Source organism: Meriones unguiculatus, chromosome 1 (genome assembly GCF_030254825.1).
Source record: "Meriones unguiculatus strain TT.TT164.6M chromosome 1, Bangor_MerUng_6.1, whole genome shotgun sequence".
NCBI classification, from domain to species: Eukaryota; Metazoa; Chordata; class Mammalia; order Rodentia; family Muridae; genus Meriones; species Meriones unguiculatus.
In genome coordinates, this window is record NC_083349.1 from 72,563,977 (window position 1) to 72,578,044 (window position 14,068).

Here is a 14,068-nt window from a genome sequence, read left to right on the forward strand (position 1 = left end):
CTCTTTCTGTCTCTGTCTCTGTCTCTGTCTCTGTCTCTGTCTCTCTCTCTCTCTCTCTCACACACACACACACACACACACACACACTGAGGGGTGGGACAGAGAGAGACAGAGCGTTTTCCTCTAACCTGAGAGACCAGAGAGAAAATCTTGTACAGAAGTGCATCTCAGGCTTCATGCAGCCAGGAAGGACATCCATGTGAAGCTTGCTAAAGCGCAGATTCTGAGTCAGTAGGTGTGACTGCAACCTGAGATCCTAAATTCCATGTCGACAGTCAGTGCCAACATTGGGTAGATGAGAAGCAGTAACACCTTCCAATCGAACACATCTGGCTCTGCGCTCTACTTCTTGCATTTGGGAACTCTGACTCCAGTCTACTTTCCCACCATCCCTGGGCCTCAGTCTGCTTGCGCACAGAGTGTGAGTTAGTGATGAGGAGCTGCTGACACAATGCTTGGCGTGTCCTACAGGCTCAGGAAATACCAGCAGCTGCCTCTAAGATTCGTGAGGACTGGGATGACAGCTGGCTTGAAGCCAAAACCACAATAATGAGAACACAGGAGATGTCCAATGATAGCTGGCCGGTGAGTGCGGCACACTCACACATGTCAGTGTGCACAGACTCCCCAGGTTCTCTGTTCCTGCATGAAGCCTGAGGCATCTGAAATCCTAGAGCACGCTCACCAGCACCTCACACAATCAAACTCAACACTACCATCGTGTTTAACCACTAAGACATGTGTAATTTGTGGTGGTTATATGTACTTGAGAAAATTTCTTAAGTATAAATAAGTAAAGACAGCATCAGGCTGGAATCTGTATTTTATTAAGAGAAATTACTGCCTTGCCTGTTATATGTGGGCTGTCTGAATGCAGATGCTATGGAAAAGAAAAAGCTTAATTCTTCATTTCCAAACCAAATGCAGAACTGCAAAGAGAGCCCAAACAAGGGCAAGGAGACCACAATTTAAAGGGCCATGGGCAGAAGTGCACAGTTGCTCAGGACAAAACAGAAGGGAAAACATGAACAAAGAGGACAATGTCAGCTTTTAAATCAAAGGCAACAGTCTACTCCCAATTTCTCAAGGGATTTTTGTTTTTGTTTTTGTTTTAAATCTCCACTATTTCCTGAAGACAGTGGCTTCGTAACCACGGATCCTCTTACTGGGTAAGGTAGGCAGCAACAGGAATATGATTGCCACCTACAGTCGGAAGCAGTGTTCCCTCTGCCAAGAGCTGGCCAATCACATTTTATTTTTTTTTTAAATCAATTCAGTCACCTCCCTCCAGGCTCTTCCAAACCAGCACACATGGCTTCACTAAGAACTGCTCTCCATGCACCCATGCCAGGCTTTCCACCTCTTCATGGTCCTCACTCCACCCCCATTTCCCAGAAACACTCCTCGCACACGACAGCTCAGGAGACGGCAAGCCCGCAGATGCAGGCCGACAAAGGAGTCGCAGTGGAAGCGAAAATCATCTTACCTGATAGGAACGGGACTGCCCGGAATATATCCGATAACCTGCTGTTAACCGGCTCGTACGGGGAATCTTCCAGCAGGTCATTTCCTGGAAATGACAGGAAGGTTAGGCACAGCTCGAAAACAGGCACGTTTCAAACAGTGTTCCACTACTCAGACAGAACCCCTAATCACGTTAGACTGTGTACCAAGAAGACGCTGAAGCTCTCAACGATTTCACATGCATGCTTGGGGTACGGTTATTTCCTTTTCATTCCTCTATCTCTGCTGTCCTTGCTCATCCCAGTGTGCCTCAGTGGAGCACACCCCACCCACGATTGCCAGAAAACTCTCCCACTTTTTGCAAAGGAAGGAGCCCATGACGTCACAAACTTTGCTTGCCTCCAGGAACCAATGAAAGAAAGGTGACCCAGGAGATGCCCCTGTCTCTGTTAGCTGGCCACACCATGGCCTCTGGCCTGCCAGTAGGAACACTGGCTACTCATACCTAGATGATTTCTAAACACAGGTTTTCACCATTGGAGTCTAGAAGTGGAGGCTGACAGTTCAAGCTTCTGTGTTGTACGTGTTCAGTGAGTGTCGGGAGGAATGAAGGTTTGGGATACAGTCTGTCCACTCACAGACTCCCTACCTCCGACTGGAACGGGCAGCTGTGATGGCTCCTTCTCTGCTAACCACGGCTGAACCCCAGCAGCTGCTTTAAAACTCCACTAATCTAAGATGACAAATGGTTTTCACACGCGTGTCTTTGAGCCGGTGTGAGGGGTGAAGACAGAGCAGAGTTCACTGCCTCTGCAATACTTCTTTATCTCATGTCACAGGGAGGAAAGAAGGCAAACTCCATGCCAGGTGCCTTTGTGTGATTACTGCAAAGCCTCAGGCTGGCCAAGAGGTGGGTTCCTCGGGAAGATGTAAGGGTCCCCCCTCTGATGTTCTGACTAGGTCTCGGGAAGATCAATGGGGTCCCAGGGGTGCCCCCACCCCCGCGTGGATTTTCCAACAACACTGCTCAGCTGCAGCAAACACCAGCTGCCGCTGTCCCTAGGGGCCAATGAAAGGTCTTCATTCCGCAGCTGGGAGAAGCGAGAAGATGAGCTCAGCCAGCTCAGGCCTGGACGGACTGGGGTGCTTGCGCGGCCTCCGGAGAGGCGCGCGACAGGCCGGGGGCGGCCGGGCGTACCCTGCAGGCTCTGGTACATGCTCCAGTAGATGCGCAGGCAGTTCTTCTCCTTCTTCATGCCCCGCTTGCAGCGGCAGTTGTAGAGCGATTTCTGCTTCAGGGCCTCCATGGCGCTGCGGCACTCATCCTTGGCCTCGAGGCCGGATGTCAGGCTGAAGTTGGTTTCCTTGCCCGCCACGCACTGCCTCAGCGTGCGGTACTTGGTGCTGCAGCTCTGTTCCTTCAGGCACTGGTCACTGGCCTTCACGCAGTCCAGGCGGTCTCCACTGCTCACCTCGGCCGACAGCAGCAAATCTACAGGGCGGGGATGGGGGGAGAAGGCTCGAGGGCGGCACTGGTGGGAACCGGTCCCGGGCGGGGCGGGGGGCGCGCGCCCGCCTCCGCCATCGCTGTGAGGGGCTCTTCTGGGCGGCCCTGGGAGCCCACCTTCCCACCTCCGGCACTCCTGCCATCGTGCCCCTCCCTGGCCCAACAAGGAAGGCAGTAACAGCTTCCGCTGGCCGCCCGCCGCCCGGGCGCCCCCAGGCAGCAGCAGTCCTGAACCCGGGGACCAGCCGGCACCCGGGACTGCAGAGCCTCCCGGCCGCCCTAGGCGGAACGGCGCGGAGGGGCGCTCGGCACCCGTTGCGCGCCGGGCGAGGGGCGAGCGAGTGGCGCACGGTGCCCCGCGGGTGCGCAGAGGCGTTATTCCCAGAAAAGTTTTCCATTCCAAGTTTGCTCTCCTCCCGTCCCCCTGTACGTCCGACCACACTCCACCTGCCGGAGCGCCTCCTGAGCTCCTTGCCGGCCTAGGGGAACCAACGCCCCCGGGGTGGAGGCCTCGGGCTCCTGGCTTCCCCTTCTGGCCGGTATTATCAGGGACACAGCTAAACAAAATCGGCTGCGCCGAGCCGCCACCGCTTCCCAAGCCCCGGCCGTCTTGAACCTCTTCACCCCTCGCGAACTTCTCCCACCCTCGTCAGGGCACCCCACACAGCAGTTCCGGACCCCGCTGCACTGCGAGAGAGCCAGCGGCGGCCTCGACTTACCCAGGAGTGGCAGCGCGAAGTACAGGGTGGCCAGGAACATGGTGCCGGCGCGCAGCTGGTCCCCGCCCCCCCAAATCCAAAGCGGCCGCCGGGTCTCGCCGGGAGCTCAACGCGCAGCGGCGCCCGGGCGAGCGCGCTCCTCCGGCCGCGGGAAGTTCAGCTCCATCCAGGGCAGAGGAGGCTCCGGTCGTCCGCCGCCTGCTCCAGCTCCGGGGGGGCGCGAGGGCGGGAGGCGGGCCCGCTCGCCGGCCTTCAGCTGCGACCCAGCCTGCAGGGAGAGCGCCCTGAACTGAGGCCGGGGTGGGCAGCCTCCCGCCTCTCCCCTCCCCCGCCCCTCCCCGGGGGACTTCCCAACGCCGCCCCACGCGGGGCCCGAGCGCGAGTTCGCCGGGCCCGGCCGGGGCAGCTCCAGGGCCCGCGGCTGGGGGCTGCCAGCGTCCGGAGCGGCGGGCTGCCCCGCTCAGCCCGGGAGGCTGCGGGCAGTGAAGCCGGCGGGACTTTGGGAGCGAGCGGCGGCGGCGAGCTGGCGCTGCCCCGGGTCGCAGCCGCGGCGGCGGCGAGGGCCCGTCGCCCGCGCGGCCGGCCCGAGCCCCGCTCCGGGAAGTTGGCCGCCCTCCCTGGCGGCGCTCGCCGGCTCCCCCGCCTCGAGCCCTCTGGATCCCGGGCACTGGCCACCTCCGTGGCCGACACCCCCTCTCCCGGACTAGCGTCCGCTCGGGGAAACCGGCATCCCGCCCGGAGCCGAGAGCTGGCTGCTGCGCCCCTACCCCTGCCCGCCGCGCGCGCTGGGCTCGCTCCTGGACACCGGCGCCTCACGTGCGCTTGCCCAGCGCCCGAACTCCTGCGCATCCACACCGCTGCCCCGGGAGAGCGAGCCGGCCCGCAGCATCTGCGCGCCCCAGCAGGTGCAGCCCCGCGCCGCTAGCGCCCCCCTGGCCCCAAAATTGGAGGATGCCAGCAAAATGGAAAGGGATGGTGGAGCCGGGGCGAGGGCGATGGGTCCTCAAGTGGAAAGAGAAAACTCCTAAATGCCACCAACCTGGACCCAGCTGACCCGCGTCCGGCTGCAGCGAGTGTCCAGTGTTTGTTTATTTATTCCTTGGGGTGTCCCCGCCTCCTCTTTCTCTTTCCGGGCTCACTTTCCCCGCGCTAGGGAAGAAGAAGATGCCATCCTCTGCTACAGAGCGGAGGGCAGAGTTGGCCAGGACGACTTCCGAGCAGACCTCCCCGCCCGGCTGGATGCCCGTTAGGGGTGGCGGCGGTTATTGGAAGCGGCGGGAGGGCAGCATGCCCACACTGGTTTGGTCTAGAGGACCCTCGGGCTGCCGCTGCTCCTCTGTGCGCCACAGCCGACTGACAGGCGGCCTGGCGGTGGGACCCGAGGCCGGCACGCACGCGGGCTCGGACCCGCAGCGCCACGCCGCCGCCGCCTCGGAGACTGCACCCCCTCCGTGCACAAGGGCCCTTTCTTAGCGCAACACAGCAGCCCACCCAGACCCGTTGAACGCAAAGTTGTTTTTTTCCTCCTCGTCATTCGCGGCTGTGACTCAAGACTTGGCGCGGAGCACGCTCACTCAGACCTGAGCCCCGAGCGGCGGTCCGGGAGGGATGCCCCCACCCGTGGATCCACGCCCGAGCGACCCCACGCCGCCCTCATCAGACTCCCACGGCGAGACAAAGCAGTCCCCAGCCCACCGCACTCAAGTCTGGTCAGAGCCAGCTCTGGGTAATTTATGAGGTGACCTCCATCTTGACTGTTTGAAGAGTAAAATTTTTTTCAGAAACCTTTTATAAGCGGAACACATCCCTAGCCCTTCACCCCAACTTCTAGGGTCGCTCCAGCGGTTTTGCTGAGCCTATTCCTCGCGAACCCCGCTGCCCCTGAAGGGTGGAGAGGTCTGTCTAGAGTGTGTCCGCAGTGGCTGGCGACTAGCTCGCTGCTCGGGGCTTGTGTTGGAGATCTTTGCTATGTCCAAGTTCATCTCTCAGGAAAAGCGAGTTTGAATAAAATCTGTGAGCCCAGCTGTCAGTTCTGCAAACCTATCACCGCAGACAATGGGCCGCCGGGAAGGACAGAAAGGAAAGGCTCTTTTTGATGCAGGGGGTTAATTGAAAAGGGCAAAGGCTTTAGTGTAAGTCTGAGGCCAGGGTGTGAGGGCAGAGAGACTAGGAGGAGGTGCGTGGCTCTCCTTTCAAGTACTATCCGCCAGGCCAGGCGAGCCCTTCAGCCGCAGCGGCTGCCAGTGTGGCGCTGTGCATTGTTCAGAGTCCTCAAGAGTGCTGCGCCTCCGTGAGCGACCCAGGGGACCCGCTAGCCTAGCTCCTCCCCTGCCTTGGGTAGGTAGGAAGCGAAGCGGGTGGTACCTTCACCTTGAATCCTCCCCCCCTCCCCAGTTACATTCAATCACACAAGACACAGATTTCAAGCTCAGTGTATCAGTTTACACTCGGCAGTTGAGAAAGCATATGTCACATTTTCTTGCGACAGATGGTTCAGTCCGAGGGCTACTTCCGTGCTTTCTGGAGACATAGTCACAAGTTTACGGTGGGGACTGCTGCTGGAGATGTAATGCAGTCCTCCCATACAGAGGCGTCTTTCTATGTTTTCACACCAAAGCAAAAGTACCAGGGAAGTGGATTTTAGTGAGGAGACTTATCTGAAGACTCCCTTGGACACTCGAAACTAAAATCGTTTTGCATTGCCCTAGTTCATAAATGGGTAAGAATGGCCTTCTGTCAAGTTTGTGCTTATCTTTGGGGACCACTTGGGGCTGTTGGAGAACGTTTAAATTTCATTTAAGACATCAACCATATCTTTTCCAAATAGTGTTTGTTTGGAAAACACTTGGTTATCCTACTTGCTCCACAGGAGTTTTAAAGTCTACTTTTAACATAGAAGAAAAGGCCGATTTAAAAGTTCTCCAAACGTAGGCTATAGGACTCCTTCAAAAATAGTTGTGGCTTCAAGAATATTTCAGACCCCTTCCTTACTCTAGCCTTTAATATGCAATAAATGATAAACATAGACATGATGAAAATAGACTCCTGGGGTTTGGCTTGGTTTGGGGGGATTATTAATTTTGTTTTTGTTTTTGTGCGTGCCCTGGCCCATGAAGGACAGAAGAGGGGTTCAGATCGCCCAGAGCGGGAAAGTTACAGGTTGTTGTAGGCTCTGCGTGGGTGCTGGAACCAGACTTGGGTCTTCCGCAAGAGCGGTAAGTGCAGTAAGTGCTCACAAGTACTGAGTCCAGCTCTTCGTTTAAAATATTTAATAATAATAACAACAATAATAAAGCTGACTAGTTGCTGCAGCTGTGTTGACCAACACTCAGACTACCAGTCTCCGTGTTACTACTATGAATTTAATTACAATTAAATACAAGATAAGTATGGCTGGTTCTTACCAACCCTGGCCATGCACAGCGGTCGTTTCCATACCTGATAACACTTAGAAAACCATTCCGCAATCACAGAAAGATCCACTGAGCAGCACCCCACCCTCTAATGTTGCTGTCAGATTAATGGATATCGCTTTTATATAGAATAACAGATCAGCAGTGAGTGCTTTATAAGCAGTGGAATAATGAGAATTGTGAGGGTGACAATAGTGGTGATGGTGGTGATGGTGGTGATGGTGATGATGGTGGTGGTAATGGTAGTTGTGATGATGGTGGTGATGGTGATGGTGGTGGTAATGGTAGTTGTGATGATGGTGGTGATGGTGGTGGTGGTGATGATGGTTATGGTGGTGATGGTGGTGGTGGTGATGATGGTGTTTCTGATGTTGGTAGTGGTGATGATGATGCTGTTTTGTTTTCCTCCTGAGGAACCTGAAGAACTCTACCAACACACAGCCCAGTTAGGTTCTCAACACAGAATGACATAGTGGTAATGAAGCAAAGGAGAAGAGGAATGGCCATGTGAAATTTCATCCTCCAAGAAGAGCTGTAAATAAAAAGATGCAGCTCATATTCTAGTGTAAGATGTGTCACAGTAGGACCCAACAGAGAAAACCCCTGCCTTAATTTGTGCTAACATTAAAGGCAAGAGAGATGCATGGCCAGAAAGCCTTTGGAATACGGAAAACAGAAAGCATGGCATATTCTATTAGAACTGTTTCCTTGGAGCTTATCCGTGCCATGAGCATGGGACAGATCTCAGGATAAAAGGTGACATTGAAATATCAAATATTAATCATTATAAAGGTTCATGCAATCCTCTGTGACATGTTTTCTCAGTGGAAAATTGGTTTTAATGCTACAAAATTAGGTTCAATCCACCGGCGAGCACATGAAGTGAGCAATCTTCTTGTATTTCTTGATGTAAGTGTGTTTTCATAAGTTAACAGATGAGTCTGGATGAAAATGACAGTTTTATCTCATGTGGCATTTTGCCTCTTTCTCTCACTGCCTTTGTCCTATAGAATATAATGTAAAATATATTCGTTCCCTAAAATTATACTGCTCAAAAGTCATTCAAGTTTATTTTTTAATTCAAACTACTTCATCCTCTGACATTAGATGGTTTGACAGGCGTGCGTCTGTGACTACACAAAACCAGTCACCGAAATGTGTTTATCTGTTCCTGTTCCTTTCATGTTTGCTGTGACTTTATTGCCCATTCTCTTCCATTTGCCCATGAAATCCTACATCTTGGTATTTTGAGGTTCGGCTTAGCTGACTCGGCCACGTAAACATAGCAGAGGCCCCTTGATGAGCTGATTCCACACATTCATCCACAGCCCACCGGAAGCTCTGCCGTGTCCGTGGTGACAGCTGCCCCGACTGGACTGCGAGCGCGCTGAAGGCGAGGGGATTTCTAGACATCATGTCTGCAGCTCTCACATTTAGGCTGTTGACTGACACGCTCATTCCCCGTGAATGCGTATTGATTGCATGAATAACGCGTGGTGCTGGTCCTCATTCTCTCTGACACCATAATTTTACAGAAGGATTTACATGAAAATCCCTTTACTGTATGAACAATACTAAATGTAAGTACCTCGTGTGATTACTGGTATTACAGTTCCAATAATAGTATCAGATATGTATTATTCCTTTGGGGATTTGACATTTAAATTTTTTAAACAAAACCATTATTATAATAGAATGCTCTTTTTCTGCTTCACTTTAATAGTAAAATATGACATATTTCATTTCTGGGAAATGATAGCTTGCCTTAGGTCATATTTTAAGGCAGAGAGCCAGAGGCAGAGTAACGTTCCCACCTGAAGTTCTCTAATCATCTAGAAATGTACCTCTCTCTGGGAGAGAGGCCAGATCACAGCCACCATGGAGCCTTTGTCTTCAAAGGCAAATTTTTAAAAGCCAAATTGGCTCAGAATTATTTTTAAAGAAACAACTCTATCATTACAGTTGCAAAACCCTCTTGCGATCGTTTAGGGAAAATGAGAAAACGCCGATTGGCCAGGCCTGAAAGCTGGCTAAGGATCACCCCACTGACAAAACCTTCACCTTCTGAGCTGCACTTTGACCCTTTTCCCTTTGGTGGTCCAGGAAGGGGTAGCACTCTCAGATCACAGTGCCCTTACCAGAAGTAGATGAAGATGTCTCTTCTGGACATTATTTGCAAAGGGAAGTGTTTTACAGGCTGTCGGGAGGCCTGACCTCTAGGAACCTAACTTAGGACACCTTCCTTCCTCCTTGGTTTTCGGGTAATTTTCATGTCTTAGGACTAATAAGTCAGTGGCCAGGGTTTTAATGCATTTATGGAAGAATATTCTTGAGAGTTGAAGTCATTTGTGCTTTGGCCTTCTGCCACAAAATGCATAAGGTGCGCGGCCCTGATGAAATAAAGTGCCTGTCATGCCTTATTGCTTCAGTATATGGCGGAATACAGCCATCTTCCGAGGACTTCGGAGGGATTTACTCCTGATTGCCAAGGTGCTGGATTAAAGGCCCCGCAACTGTCAGCCCTCTCGATCCAGCCAGGGTGGGAATGCCTGCTGGCAGGAGACTCCCCTCCTCAGCACTGCCTTCCTCATCACCCCAAATCCTGTTCCACAGGGAGTACTGCTTCAGAAGGGCAGGGGGAAGCTTAATCCCCAGCTTTGTCCAGTAATTAGCCTGTCTCTGTCTCTGGAGGAAGCAAACACAGATGCCCATCCGGATGCATGCTAGGAGGTGGAATGGAAACAAGACTGAATACATTGACTCCTTTCTTTGGAAGCCTTTTAGCAGCCTTTGGGGCCTCACAGAGTTCTCGTTTCTGTTGATGTCGTGATATCTGAAGTGGTCAGATGAGGCCCTCCCCACCCTCAGTGCTTCAGGACAAGCAGAAACTGGACCAGAGACTTGGGAGATGCACGCGTGCGGGCCTCCGGCAACAGTGAGTGCTCTGTACAGCGCTGCTGCCTTTGTCTTGCCTCTTACCCAGGGGATTTTCAGGAACTGCCATGGAAATGCACTCTGACCACAGTGTAAGCCTCTGGAAGCGCCCTGGTAGGAGACCACTAACGCAATTAGTTTGCAGTTAAGGACTATGCTTCTGCCAGAGCCCATGAGGCCAAGGGTGCTACCAGAACAAAGGGTTGGGATGTCTGTTTTCAAGTGCCTAAAGTGACATCATTTGGAAGTCATTTCAAACTCCTCCAGAATTGATACTCTGAGAACAAAGGCACTGCAATGTTCCTAGAGCTGTTGGTTTTATTTTCCCCTGTCAGAAATCTGACGAAAGTCAGTTCAAACCACCAAGAGAAACAGCATCACGTGCTATGAGGTTTCCTGTCACACAGAAGGGGTGACAGGTCCGTTATATAGATAAATCTAGCACAAAAGTGGATTAGGAAAGTCTAGGAGATACAAATTACAGGGCAGATGGGAAGCTGCCCTTGATAGGGTTCATATCTCTGGGACCATGATAGAGAATTAAACTGAGGGGCCTTTGAGCTTAATCTGAATTGTCTTTTAACCCTAAAACAGGGAAACGTCGATGGAGTGGGCAACGGGACAGATTTTATTCCCCACACAGCACATTAAGAGAGGGCTGGGGGCTCGCCTTCAGGTTTTGGACTGTCAGCAGAGTCGTTACCTAGACCTGAGAACACTGTGCTGTTTGAGAGGCTGATGGGGCTGGTGCATTCATGTTCCTGTGTCTAGCTTGTGGCTAATACTGTGGCATGCGCAGCCAGACCTGGAGGCAGGGTTTTCCGCCACAGTTAGGTTGAGTGCTTCCTTCTGAGGTGGAGAGTCCTCGGGTTCTCCCTCATCTTCCTGTGGTAGTTCCTTTCACATTGCGAGCCATGTATATGTCTCAGTAACAAGCAGCACCTGTTTTAAAACACATTAAAAAATATCCAAGGTGGAAATGACGATAGTTACCCCACTGTTCTGTGTTGTTCCCATGTATGTCCCCACTGTTCTGTGTTGTTCCCATGTATGTCCCCACTGTTCTGTGTTGTTCCCATGTATGTCCCCACTCTTCTGTGTTGTTCCCATGTATGTCCCCATTGTTCTGTGTTGTTCCCATGTATGTCCCCATTGTTCTGTGTTGTTCCCATGTATGTCCCCATTGTTCTGTGTTGTTCCCATGTATGTCCCCACTCTTCTGTGTCGTTCCCATGTATGTCCCCATTGTTCTGTGTCGTTCCCATGTATGTCCCATTGTTCTGTGTTGTTCCCATGTATGTCCCCACTGTTCTGTGTCGTTCCCATGTATGTCCCATTGTTCTGTGTTGTTCCCATGTATGTCCCCACTGTTCTGTGTTGTTCCCATGTATGTTCCCCCACTGTTTTGTGTCATTCCTATGTATGTTTGGTCCTATACATCATGGGCAATATATTTTCTACTGTGAATTGTAGTCTTAAAAGCCTGAAAACCATTGCATGGCTTTAAAATTGTTTTCTGATAAAAAAAAAGGGGGGAGGTGGGGGGAGGGGAACTTGGACATTTCAACCAGAATAAGGATTTCATTTCCCATCCTCCTTTGCTTCCACCTGTGGCTGGGACAGAGTCTGATGTGTAAGATAAGATGAAATGAAACCAAGAACCTCAGTGAACGCCTCACCTCCACGTTTGCAACATCACTCGCTGTTTGATTTGCTACTTGGTACTCCAGATTCAACCAGGCACAGAAGAGTCATTTACAGTGATGTCTGTCTGCCTTCCCCAGACCCTCTCCACACCATGGTCAAAGGACAAATGCATGTCTTATTTAAACTGTTATATGTATTAATAATCTGATATTAATATATTAACTATGTAATAATTAATACATTAATCTTGTATCTACAATGTGCAGAGCCCAGTCTTAAAGAACTGCTACAGCCAATTTCCAATTAAGAGGAAATGCGTTTCATTTAAAAGTATTTTCTGAATATCTACCGTAGAGCAGCCTTTAGCTAGGATGCGTTAGAAAACATGCAGAAGACTGAATGTGAAAAGAGGTGCAGTCTCATTGGAGAGACAAGTTATGTAACTGAAATTCCATTGTATGTATAATTTTATATTGTATGCATAATGTATAAATTTCAGTTATCCGGAACTACTGTAAAGGGTTAGAAGAGTCATAAATACGAGAGGATCTAAACACGAGGCTGTACATGAAGGAGAGACGGGAAAGTCAAGAACGATTGTGACTGCGAAGGTGAGTGCGCGCAGGCAGAGCACTGCTTGGGGCAGGGATGGCCACAGAGTCCCCTGTGGCAGAAGGCTGCCTGCAGCAGTCTTTCTCTTGACTCTCCTTTAGTTGGGGTGTTTAGGCCTCTACCTCCCTTCCTTCAACCCCAACCTTAAGTAAGGGAGAGAAGGTTAGTGGGGAGAGGACCCAGACCCCTTTACCTCTCCGGGCCGTATAGGGCCAGGGGCTCTCTTACGGCTCTATACCAGTCTGTCTGCCACAGTTACAGCCCGCATGCTCCTCCTCGCTGCTGGCCTCAAAGACTTTCTCTCCATCTGTCTGCTCCAGAGACTGTCTCTGGTCTCTGCTCTCCAAACTGCTCCACACATGCCAACACAGAACGCCACCAAGCGCTTTCTTTCTCAGCCTCAGATTTATAATCTCAAGAGTCCTAGGTCATGACCCTCTCCGTGGGGCACATGGAAGGCCGTTACCAGCTGGCAAAGATACACGTGACAATTAACAGGTGTGGACAAACTATTGCCCAACTAAAATCCCACAAAAGCATATCTTCATAACATACAAAGAAAGCGAAACACCCATTACACGTGCATGTCTAGCTAAGCAGCATTGGCAACAGATAGCTTCTGGAGACGAGTCGGTTTGCTTCAAAGGCATGGCCCCTCGTGTTGACCACACTCCAGTAGATCACACCACACCTGAGTACATGGGTGCACAAGTTGGGTTCCATAGGTTTTATAAACAAGCAAAAGAGGTTGCAGAGTTGGGTGGGTGAGAAAGAGAATGCTCGGAGCATTTGTGGGAGTGACTGTGCCCAAAGCACATTTACAGAGTCCTCAAAAACTTACCTTTATCTTTCAGTCCTTGACTGATGCTCAGCCAAAGTAAACAGCAAGAGCCTGTGCTATGGCAAAGTGACCACTCTGTCTGTACTTTTCATGTAGTTGGGAACCCATTCCCACTTGCCCAAAAGTCTTATGATTGCAGAGCAGAGGCTCAAGGCTCCTTGCTAGAAACTTAGGTAAATGGGGATACTGTCAATGTGATGTCATTCTGAATTTGGTGACAAGGACTTTTTGTGGAAATCATACCCATCCTCTTCAAACACCTCTCTATGTGTGGGATGAATGAGGTTTCTTTTTAAGCAAAATTAGAATTTACTAAGAAAAATATTTTAGTGCAGATTTAAACAGGAGAGAGGGGAGGGGAGAAAGAGCTGCAGAGGGGGAGGGGAGAAAAATAGAGAAAGGGGAAAGAAAAGGAGAAGAGGAGAAGGAAAAGAAGAAGAGGAAAAAAGGAAGAGAAGGAGAAGAGGAAGAGGGAAGGAACAGGAGAGGGAAGGAAGAGGAGGAAGAGAAGGAAGAGGAAGAGAAGAAAGAGGAAGAAAAGGAAGAGGAGGAGAAAGAGATGGAAGAGGAGGAGGAAGACAAGGAAGAGGAGGAAGAAAAGGAGGAGAGGTAGCATGAACCCCTGAAAGGAATGCTGCCAACACTTACTTCTAGTTTAAGAAGCGCTGGCCAGTTGCTGTAGTCTACAAGTTTTCAGTGAAGCTTCTGCTATTTTCCAGGTCATTTGAACGGCTAATGATATGGAGATTCTAGAATTCTGTTTCTGCATACCAACTAGTAGCCATTTAACCCCGGGCCCTCCCTTCTCCGAAGACACATGACTCCAGGATGCCTGGCTGGCAAGGCAGGAGTATGTTAAAAGGAAAAGTGTTATTTCAGCAGACTCACCACAGAGGTATGTGTTAATTAAGTTAATTGTGCCATCAGTGAT

At 51.1% G+C, this 14,068-nt stretch overlaps 1 protein-coding gene across 3 annotated transcripts in view; it reads right to left on the minus strand.

Annotated features, from left to right (window-relative positions):
* The window catches only part of Gfra1 (GDNF family receptor alpha 1), a 199,262-nt gene extending 194,395 nt beyond the window's left edge, over positions 1-4,867 (minus strand). For 2 of the 3 annotated variants that reach the window (XM_021639199.2, XM_021639198.2), the window contains exons 1-4: positions 4,730-4,867; positions 3,691-3,958; positions 2,663-2,956; positions 1,487-1,570 (exon numbers count right to left, since the gene is read on the minus strand). In XM_021639199.2, the coding sequence (XP_021494874.1) occupies positions 1,487-1,570; positions 2,663-2,956; positions 3,691-3,730 (418 nt within the window). In that variant the 5' untranslated portion in view covers positions 3,731-3,958; positions 4,730-4,867. Of the gene's footprint in view, positions 1-1,486; positions 1,571-2,662; positions 2,957-3,690; positions 3,959-4,457; positions 4,578-4,729 lie in introns of those variants that run through there. The other variant, XM_060391744.1, reaches the window with a different exon arrangement.
* Between the last annotated feature and the right edge of the window lie 9,201 nt (positions 4,868-14,068).